At 38.5% G+C, this 11,770-nt stretch overlaps 1 protein-coding gene across 1 annotated transcript; it reads right to left on the reverse strand.

Moving 5' to 3' along the window:
- Positions 1-3,509: 3,509 nt before the first annotated feature.
- On the reverse strand, positions 3,510-9,062 carry LOC134095505 (cytochrome b5). Its single transcript, XM_062549091.1, has 5 exons — positions 8,696-9,062; positions 7,331-7,459; positions 5,475-5,501; positions 5,247-5,281; positions 3,510-4,835 (listed from the first exon to the last, which is right to left on the reverse strand). Exons 1-5 carry the CDS (start codon positions 8,885-8,887, stop codon positions 4,742-4,744), a joined length of 477 nt encoding a protein of 158 aa, XP_062405075.1. The 5' UTR covers positions 8,888-9,062; the 3' UTR covers positions 3,510-4,741.
- Positions 9,063-11,770: the final 2,708 nt, after the last annotated feature.

An 11,770-nucleotide genomic window follows, 5' to 3' on the forward strand; every position in this document is an offset into this window, starting at 1 on the left:
CAAAAATGGCGGAATATCCCTTTAAGGTCCTTCAAAGAGTTGAGATTTTCTAAAAGTCTACAGCAAAAAAAGATATTCATCCCATTTCAAAATTGCCTTTAAGTCTACTTATTAGTTAATGAATGCTTGGCAGTACTGGTACTTAGGCCTACTTACTTGCTTACTCCATTTAGCCTAATTCAGTTGTGACTTGTAACCTGTTCGCCAAAACCAGCCAACACAAAGACCGATTCTTCCCCCAAACTGTAACTCTGTTGAACACTCAGAAATAGCACACACCCTTACACCTAACAATTGTTGGTAAAAATATTGTATACTCCATGCATTTTCTCTCACAATCAAGTCAATCAACCTGTTCTGCTCATCTACCTCATGTGCATTTCAATCTCACAGTTACAATACTGTTATTAATACATGATCATTACTGGTTCAGTTACAAGCTTCGAGCTTGTATATATATAAAAAAGAAAGAATCCTGGAGACCTTTCTCAATATGGGAATGAGGAAATGTCGTCACAACACAAGCCCCGCCTCCAAGATCACAATATCCATCATTTTGGGAGGACACCTATCCTTACTGTTTTTGGACTTTGCTACTTTTTGGACTTCAGCCATCTATTGCAACTTATAGAATTCTTATATTTCAGTTAAATAAGGTGGTAAATAAGGAGTAAATAAAGATTTTTGGACCTCATATACAGTGTATAAACCATCTCCCTCTCTCTCATATTTTGTCTGGCACCTGTGAAAACAGAATATAGGCAAACTTAGGTGTTTTGCCAAGCATTTAGCATGCCGTTCAGTTTAGTCTGTTAGGGGGGAAAAAACCTTCAAACAGTTGACATAAACGGCATTTTTCCCAAATTTAACTTTGCTTTAAATCACTGAAATAATATTTAGTTGCAGAACCATTGTTTTGATAAGTGCTGCACATCTCCATTGCATAGTCAACCAACTTCTAGCACCTGAATCTGCCCAGAATGAAATAAATACTTTCCACCGTTCCTGTTTTGCTCCAAAAACAACTTTTTTAATGTCGTGCCACAAGTTTTCAAAGGGACCGAGGCCAGGGACAGGGGACAGGAACTGTGGAATAGTTCATTCATTCTGAAATTAAAATACCTGTTCAGCCAGAGGTGGTTGACTGATCTTAACCCATCTTAACGGTTTGTGTTAATGTCAATGCATTAATGCTCATCTACACTGACCCCGACTAGTATCCCTATGGGTGTCTCAGTTGATGACTGATTCTAAGTATGTAGCCTCAGTCACAAAATCGTTGATCCCAGTGCCGCTGCTATTTGGCTTTGGGGATATCGATACTGGTCCTTGCTCCACCTGTTATGCTTGCTTCTCGTCACCAGAGTATAATGTTGCATTTATGAATTGCAGGCTTTTCCCCCTAACTGTTTCTCTTTAACTGTCTGATTTCTCTATCCTCCTTTGCTATGTTTTTAAAACCAGTCTAAATAACCAATAATTGATATGATTTGACAACAGGTTATGTTTGGGAGATGCTTAATATCCATCACAACATTAAATATCCATCATAGGCCTAATGACTTAATTTTCAGTGCAGATTAGCTACTGTAGGTGCATCTCCAGTGAATTTCAGCTTAAGATTTCTAGTACAGCATCTCATTGGTGGCTCTATTGCATGTTCATTGTATTTAACCAGCTTTCTCACTCATTTTATTCTTTTGACATGTCAGAGTAGGTCAATCTGCAACTACGTGTAGTGCATTGAGGCAGTATTGTCTCGTCGCCTATTTTTACTTAGTAAATTAAATGAAACTTAAAGACAGTAATACCGGCTTCCTCTGATGGTGCGTTGAGGCAATGATATTTGTCTCGTCAGCTTATTTTACTTATTATACGGATTATACTTGAAGAAAGAAATATATTAGCTACTTATTAGCTATATTTATTGGCTTTACACTTTCAGGAAGATCAACCTTATCTGACACAATATAGGCCTACCACTTATTGTGCAGGCCATGGTTCTTTATTACAATTCATTGCTAGCTGCCCTACCTCCTTGTGAAATCATTATAGGCCTATATAGGCTTTACAGGTGATTCAGAATGCTACAGCACTTTTCTTTCATCAGCAAAAGATAAATATAAACTCCTCTTATGCCTCATTGACAGCTAGAATTAAATTCAAATCCTATAGGACACTTACTGGATCCCCATCTTGCTATTTGAATTCCACGATCCACCTCTATGTCCCTCTCACCCACTGTGGTTCACCTATAGAGTCAACCATTCATCAAAGCTCATCATTAATGTAGGTATTTCACCTTATATGAAACTATTACTTTTTACTAATTTCGTGTCATATATTGTAAGTTGCATTGGACAAAAACATCTGCCGGATATGATTTAAGCAGAAACATAATATAATTCACAACTTGTTGCCCTCACCTGAAACATGTTTACATAGTTTGTACAACATAGTTTGTATACTCATAAAGTACATGTAAAGCAAAAGTTATGTTTACTGTTAGGAGTATAAGCCGATGTTAGTGACCACTCAAGGCTAACCAATACAATCCTGACTGTTGCCAAAGTCTTCATGGTTAAGAGGAACAAGCTCACGGCCGCTCATATCACATGACCAATGGTTAATCTCTAAAACTCAAAAACTCAGGGAAATCCTATTTTTTCAGCCACATGCCTTGAACGTGCCTTGATCCCCAGTCACTTTGATGGATGGTTTGAAACGGGCACAGCCAATGCAAGTTACTTTGATGGATGGTTTGAAACGGGCACAGCCAATGCAAGGTCATAGTCCTTCATGCATTCACATTCTTCCATTGCCACTTGTAATGGGCAGGGCATAGTGACATTTCCATGAGATGTGAAAAAAAGCTGATCATGTGAAAATTAAGAAACAGAATTTTTCTTCTTAAAACAAGAAAGGTTTTATGTCTTTGAGGCATTAGACCTGTCTGCTTAATAATGCGTGAGTGTGTATATTTCAATTGTACACTCTAAATGGCTGTGTTGTCCTTATCTTCACACAGAGATGTTTTAAAAAAAACAATGCAAGTTGTGTTATTTTCAACACATGTTGAGTAACATACAAAAAAAGGAAACAACACAAATTGTTGTCCATATCTGGACACAGATGTGTTAAAAACAATGCAACTTCTATTATTTTTAACACATTCGTTTTAAGAGTGTAGACTGTGTGCTCATTAATTACACAACTGTGTTGAGAAATATTTCCTAACACATTGGCATTTCAACCTGCTTTAGTGCAAAAGATAGCACCCTTAAGACAAACGTTTCCTGCACACACACACTGAATGGTGGATTGCTTTGAAAATTCCTAAGATAAGAAAAGGGGATTAACCAGCACAATAAGACATTCCAGTCTCAGCCTTAACTTAACACTTATAAATGACCCTCAAGCAATTACTCTAATAAACTTGAGACACAGCCATTCACATATGTCAAGGACTGTTTAAAAAAACATAACAAAAAAACAGGCAGACAAACAAATAGAAGACCTCTTAAGAGGACCTAGGGTTTAATAAAGAATACTCTTATCAGACCACATGGTGTGAATGTTGCTTTCCAATTTCATCAGGATTCTGCATGTTGTTGCAACTAAAACAACAAAACCATGGGGCACATATCTTTAAGAGCATAAGTTGTGGGTCATGAATGCATAGAAATAAACAGAACATGTAGGTATGGGCATAATATATATATATACGCTGTGCAATTTCAAGTATTATGGGTTACAAACTCAAATTCTCACTACCCAAATAATTTTCTTATAAATGTTTGAACAAATAAATTACAGATGATTGTAGTAGTATACTTCAGTAAATGCATATGTAAAAATACAAAATAGGTTTGGAGCAAGAGATTATTATGTAGACAACACACAACACAAACTATTTGCCCAAGAAGAATGTTTAAACCAATGCCTAGTTTATCCTGTTAGAAAGCACACCCGTGTTAAATATGCAGAAACTTTGAATCAGCATGCTAACCTATTGAGGGGGAACATGCTTTTGGAGACCCACTATGGACCAACTCGGAAATCAGGCAATTTAGTCCAGTTAAAACGTCCAACAATGTAACTCCTCACTTATAATTCTGAACAGAGCATTTGATTCGGTCGATGAGACGATCACGTTAACTTAAAACTAAGGCAATCCCCCCCATTCTTCCATCGGCAAGCTAGCAGCAATGCATAATAAAAGCTGAAGACCTTAGATACATTTAACATCAAACTTCACACTGCTGTTATAAAAAATATGTTGCTATTTTTCTTACTTTCATCCTCATCAGTTGGTGCATCCACATCATTTTTAGATCTCATGACGACACCAGATATAACAAGACAATTCTGAAAATGTTTTCTGTTTAGAACATTTAGACCATTATGTTGTTTTTTTTTAACAGGAGATCATCTCACACAGTTATTACTAATTGATAGAATATCAGCACATAAGAAATCAGAAACAGGACAAACAAATAGAACCATTGTGACACAACAAGCCATCGCTTGCTCAGGAAAGAGCAGAGTCTTACAAAAACGGAGGAGAGCACTGAAATGGGTCTCCTCTTCTGTAGAACAAAAAAACTGGTTGTCATGGAATTCAAGGGCTCCATCGAATGTGTCTGTGCGTTCAACTTGACCATGAGGCGGATTTAGTCAAATATATTAAGGCCTCTGGACAAATGAGAGAAAGGTCTGATGGATCTGCAAAGGGAAAGGATCAAGACGACTTGTGTTCCATAAGGTAGAAGCGATACATGACCCCAACAACAGCTGCTGCTACTGCAGGGATAAGCCAGGTAGTCCAGGACGCACTACAGCAGAGGAAAACAAAACGTCATTTAACATCATTTAACTGAAGAGGAACAAAGACGTAAAAACACTTCAAAGATGTCAGGGACAAAACTGGTATTCACTGCTCACAAAAAGTCAGGGATATTTGGCTTTCGGGTGAAATTTCAAGATGAACCTAAAATCCACTATAACCTTTGCACATGAACTTAATGTAACCTTCTCTAAAATGTTGAATGTGCATGTCCAACAGTTCAATGTTTCAGTACTTTCTGTACCGAAACATTTCATTTCACCAGAAAGCTATATATCCCTAACTTTTTATGAGTAATGTAAATGAACGCAGCAACAGCGAAATACAAAACAGAGTGACCAGGCTGTCCACAAAAAAAAAAAAACAGAAACAATTTAAAGTAAATAAATGTATGACTAACCTGCCAGAATCATTTGAAGTTGATATATAGACGTCCTGAAATATAAAAATACAGAATGAAGTAATGAACAGTGCTTCATAACATTTAGAGACACAAGCCAATTAATAAGTTAACAATTGGAATACCCTCAAGATGTACAATGGACAGTCATTTACAAGACTGTCCTTATCTTCTACTGACATTACACAAACAAATTCAGTTTGATCTAACAAGCAAGTTTGATCTTACCTTTTTTGCTTCTTTCCTACGGTCTTTCTGCATGGGTAAATAAAGAAAGAGTTATTTCTCAGTTTTTTTTCTTCCTGGAACACAGTGACTTTTTGGGAGATTTTCTTATTTGCGGTGTACCTCAAGAGTTAAATATGAGGATACACACCCTTCTCTTTGTGCAAGCAATAACTCAGTCTGACACCGTTAGCCTAGCTTAGTATTATCAACTGGAAGTGGGTTACACCAGTTAACCTATAAGTCTCTTTAGGCTATAGGCTATGGTGGTATAACACACTTCTAAGCTAACGGTGTCAGGGGAGGGATATGCATCCTATCCTAACTTTGGGATAGCTGGCATATAAGTTGATTTCACAAAAAGTTCATGCATTCCTTCAACCTGAATATTATAAGTGATTACTATTGCAGGTTCATGTTGAGAACACTATCCTAATAAATGTATTTATTATTTTGAGAGGCATGGCCTTACAGGTCATGAAAAGTCTTAAAGGGATATTCCGCCATTTTTGGAAATACGCTCATTTTCCACCTTCCCTCGAGCAAAACAATCGATATTTACCTTGTTCCCGTTCATCCAGCCATTCTGTGAGTCTGGCGATACAACTTTTAGCTTCAGCCTAGCATAGATCATTGAATCGGATTAGACCATTAGCTTCTCGCCTGCTAGCTTCATGTTTAAAAGTGACTAAGATTTCTGGTAATTTTCCCATTTAAAACGTGTCTCCTCTCAAGTTAGAAAGTGCAATAAGACCAACTGAAAATGAAACCTGGCGTTTTTCTAGGCTGATTTGACATGGAACTACACTCTCATCTGGCGTAATAATCAAGGCAACTTGCAGCTACTGGCACTACTACTGCTTGTTGTCTATGGGGACTATTTTCAGATGCTGCGTAAGATATCACTGCGCCTATGGTACGTTTGCAAGTTGCCTGGATTATTACGCCAGATGAGAGTGTAGTTCCATGTCAAATCAGCCTAGAAAAACGCCAGGTTTCATTTTCAGTTGGTCTTATTGCACTTTCTAACTTGAGAGGAGACACGTTTTAAATGGGAAAATTACCAGAAATCTTAGTCACTTTTAAACATGAAGCTAGCAGGCGAGAAGCTAATGGTCTAATCCGATTCAATGATCTATGCTAGGCTGAAGCTAAAAGTTGTATCGCCAGACTCACAGAATGGCTGGATGAACGGGAACAAGGTAAATATCGATTGTTTTGCTCGAGGGGAGGCGGAAAATGAGCGTATTTCCAAAAATGGCGGAATATCCCTTTAACAAATGAAGCCATACATTTGCAGCTCATCAGGATAGTCTACTGAAGGCCAATCAAATCAGTTTTATTTAACCAGCCATTCTATGGATTTGCTTATACTGCCAAGAGGGCTCTTTGTTGAGCTCGTATATTTCCAGTGGAGCGTCAGGACTGTTGTAGTGCCTATTGTGTTAGTGTACCTGTTTACATGGACCCGTTTGGGTGCTGTGCCTAGTGAATGAGCATGTTGAAGATGCTGAAAATGTGTGTGTCCAAGTTTAATTAAGAGTTGCCCAGTTGGGCAATAACAAGATATTCAGTGTCTGAGTGAACACAAAAGAAGCAGAACATAACAGAGGGTGACACACAGTTGACACTCCACCAGAGATATATGAGCTGTCTGAAGAGCCTTCCTGGTGTATAGGCAGTTGGTCATCAGCCCCAACTGCAAAGCATTGCCCTGACCCCCTCGCAATTTTATGTTTTTGCAGTAGGATTTAGGAACTCAAGAAGGGTTCACACATATGCCCCAGTGATTCATTTAGATTAGTCTCTACATCAACGTGCACTTTCACACAATCACTCTGAAATGTAAGACTGTGTACCATGTGGAGCTCTCCAAGGTAATACTGCTCCAGCATCTCCCTGGCGTCTGTAGAATGACCAACATCTTCAAAGCTTTCAGTTGCATCGGCCCCAGCCTGTTCCAGTAACACCTCCTCACCGCCTGGGTGCTGTTCATTAAAACAAAGGCAGAGAGTTATTTCCACATTGTCAGGTTACTGAAAACAGCTTATAGCTTTATATTGCTCCAGAAAGAGCACCAGTTAGGCTAATCCTTTACTGGTTTTGCAAGATGCATACTGGTTAACGGTGGCACTTATATGCACAGTTTAATTTCACATTATTTTATCACAGATCAATTTTCCACAGAAACACATCATTTGTGTGGATATAATGATAGCTGGGTGACTGCCTGATAACCTTAGCCCCATTTCAGCCTGTCAACGTTACAAGGTTGCACAACACCGGAACCATGACCTCAAATAACCCCAACATTACCAAACGACGCCCATCACTGTGATCCTGAACAGTGCCCCTTCACCGACTCGCTATTCTGTTTACTCCGAATACCTCTGACCCACCTATAATCTTTAATCTCGGAAATGCGTAAACCAAGTCCATGGGTTTGTAATGCCCCTACCCTGGTAAAAAATAATTAGCTAACGTTAGCTACATGGCTAACTTCTACAACTCAACCAACTTACTCAAAACTCACAGCTGCGATCAAAAACGTTAGGCTGTAGTTTCATAACGCATTTCAGCTAAGATTGTCCTGCACTGGCAAAGATAGGTTACTAGTATTCTCCATAATACCAACGTGAACGCCAGATAACACCGGCGATATCGCCACGTTATCACCGGTAGCAGGGTGAGCAGTTGACTTTGCAGCGTTAGACTTAAACTACTAGCCACATTTGCTAACTAGCAGCTACTGTCAGCATCAGTGATGCCAAGTGTCTATCTGTACAGGCATAGTCTGCCTGTGGTAACGGTTGGGTATATGGGCATATGGTTCTGTATTAAACTGAGGTAATCGTCAAAACCCTACGAGACATATCCAAAACGCTTGACAGTGAAACTAACGCAACGTTAACACATAGCATACTAGCTTAGCTAGTGGGCAGCATTGCCTAACTACCGGTATAATATTAGCGCGCTTAGCCTACAGGAGTTGACTAGACGTTAGTTATGCTTACTTCAGTAAAAATGACAAAACCACAAAATAACAGTGTATTATATTGGAAATGATCTAATTCTGACCAAACACTTTCACCATGTAGCACAAGGCTACAGCCTAACGTTGCAAGTTAACCATCATCAATGCATCATATCTTGAGACATTAACTAAGCTAGTGCTAGCGTTACATTGCGCTACCATAGCTTCTCGTGTAACTCCATGGCCTCACCTCTTCCAGGAAACTCGTAATATCATACACTTTATCGTGAATGATAAGCCAGGTGTCCCTGCTGAGATTATGGGATTGGATTTCCTCCAATGTGTAGTATTTCACATTGCTTTCTGGTGTGTCCCCATCTCCATTTTCCTTAAGAGTGAGGTTATCTTCTGTATTTATAGTAGAGTCGATTTCCTCTCCCATTATTCGTCCAAGTTATTTGCTATCTTTCAGCCTCTGGATGAATTTATACTAGCCCTACTGTTGAGTTTTCAGTTAACAACAACACAAATGCGTAAGTTATCCTATGACATTCGCATCACTAGCGTTACTCTGAAAAGCATAAAAGACCGAATTCTCCTCCCACGCCAGCGTCTAATCAGCAGACAAGTGACAGACCAATCACAATGTACAGAGCCACTTCCCAATGGGCCTCTGGTGCTCTCTGAAACCAACCAATACAAGGCCTTTTAGATTTTTAACCAATCACAGTAAACCACAGCGAATCACGAGACCCTCACACATAGATGCTTTGCCTTCACAGACACCACCAGAGCCCTTACCGAATACCACATTTACAGTGGCCCGGGCCCGACAGGTTCACGTGTTGTATCCCAGGTTTAGGATCTAGATAAGGACCTGAATACACTCTTTATATAAAAGAGAGTGTATCAACTGTCACGACACACTCAAAATGGGTTAGTTGCAACATGTTGTTCTAACCCTAATGTAGGCCTACTGCAGCACTGAAGCCAAGCGTTGAACGGGTGTCAGTAGGCTACAAACAAATATGATTGATATTAATTATCAGGATTTGTAAGGCTGCATCTTATTTCCACTAAGGATTTAGCTTTTTTTTGTTCCAGTTAGTAAATCAGTAGCTGCATTATTAGTTGTAGTCTTACTGCAGTGGAGTGAGTCAAACCAAAATAATACAGTGATCCAGCCTGATAAAGGCATGGATGAGTGTTTCCGGGTCCTTATACAAAGGGTTTTAATGTAGCTAGTTGGAAATAGCTAACCCTCACCTAACTTGTTCATGAAAATTCAAACATGAATCCAAGAAAACGCCAAAATTGAGTGTATGTCAACTCTGAAATGTAACGGGTTCAATGAGGACCCCTTCGAAAATGAGATGAACCATCTCAAGGGGTTTATCCTAACAAATAAACATAAACAATGATTAATCCAGATTCTTTTGTTTTAGACAGTGATTAATTGTGTGCATATGTTATTTTATCTGTGTAAACTTCTAGAACTTTAGCATGTTTGCAGTGAGTGTAGGTAGCCGATATCACGGGTCAGCTATATTGCGTCACTCCTGGCCTTCTCCAGAAGTAGATAAGAGACAAGTGACATGTGCGCAGACCTGATACAGACCATGGCAACTTTTCAAGTTGAAATGAATGAGTGGCAAACATACAAGTAATCAATATTAATCAAACATAATTAGGTGTAGGGCTTTATTCCATATCTCTCCCAACCCTCATGTTTCCTTTTTATTGTTACTGTTTTTATTGGATGTAAAATACAAATAAAAACATAATATCATAATATGCAAATCTTGTCAACCCACATTTGCAGCAAAAATTACATAGACAACATGTGTTGAAAAAGTAAAATTTCACGATTTAGTGGTAAGTAAAAGCAGATTTTGAATTTACAGTAATGGCAGTAACAAGTCTCAAACAAGTTGGGACAGGGGTAACAAAAGGCTGGAAAAGTTGTGTAATGATAAAGACAATGAAAGGAGGATAATTTAACAACTAGGCTAATTAGTCTAGGAGTAAAAAGAGCATCTCAGAGCATCTCCCAGAAGAAAATGTGTGGAGGTATTCATCACTCTGTGTGAACCTGTGTGTGCAAATGATAAAAACATAATACAAATGTTTCTTGACATGAAATTTCAAAGAATATGGGGATTTCATCGTCTACTGAACACAATATCATTAAAATAGTCAGAGAATCCAATAGTATTAGAAATCTCTGAAAACAAGGAGCATGGTTGACAAATTATTTTGGTTATCCGTGGTCTTTTGGACCTAGGACTGCACTTCATTACAGTTTTTGCCCATTGCTTGAACACATTTTGCAAAACTTCGCTCACTGTGTCTGTGCCAAAACTCTACACACAAGTAAACATAACACAACACTAGGAAATATACCTTTCACATCTATGTCTTGAAACTCTACTATCAGTACCTTAACTCTGCTATCAAAACCTAACAATCTTTAGTCAAAATATAACTCTGGTGACAAAATGAAACACACTTGCATCATATGCATACACTTTCAGATCAGCAGGAACACACTAGTCTACTTTATATAGAGAACCTTGCTTGAATACATTTTGCAAAACTTTGCTCATTGTGCCAAAACTCCACACACAAGTAAACATTACACAACACTGGGAAATATGGAATAATGGTGCCATTTACAATGGCTAAACTGAGGGCTTTTTGTAGCTGGCTGATTGGTGTTCAGTTGTGCAAGTAAGTGCCTTCAAGTGTGTATTTGAGTGGTTGCAATTGCCCGATGTGTTTTGTATTTTGGATACATGTGTTTTCCGAATGGCGCCCTGAGATTTCATTTTTGAACAAAGTGTCTTATGTATGAAATAGAGAGTAGTATGCAGGACCATGTGTGTTGCATAAAGGAGTAAGTGTGTTGCAGCACTTTTGTTTAAGGTATGGGTACATGTGTTTGAATATAGTAATGAAAGCGTCAAGTTGTGTTACTTTTCTAAGCATGGAGTTATGGGATTTTTTTAAATTACATTATTGGGAGTTATTACATTATCAAGAAATTATTACATTATCACGTTCTACAAGGCTTTTCACACCACAGACATTTCCGATTGACCATTACCTGCATTGTTTTAGCGTACCAGTTTACTGTACATGGACCCGGTTGAATGTTACAGCTAGTGAATGAGCACATTGAAATGCTGAAGGATTTATGCATGTTTCGAAGTTGAATAAAGAGATACATTGTTGGGAATAAACAAGATGTTCAGTGTTGGAGTGAATACGAAACGAGCAGAATATGAGGAAGTGAGGGGGACACTGCAGAGGATTAACCCCTGCA

Source organism: Sardina pilchardus, chromosome 11 (genome assembly GCF_963854185.1).
Source record: "Sardina pilchardus chromosome 11, fSarPil1.1, whole genome shotgun sequence".
Classification (NCBI taxonomy): Eukaryota; Metazoa; Chordata; class Actinopteri; order Clupeiformes; family Clupeidae; genus Sardina; species Sardina pilchardus.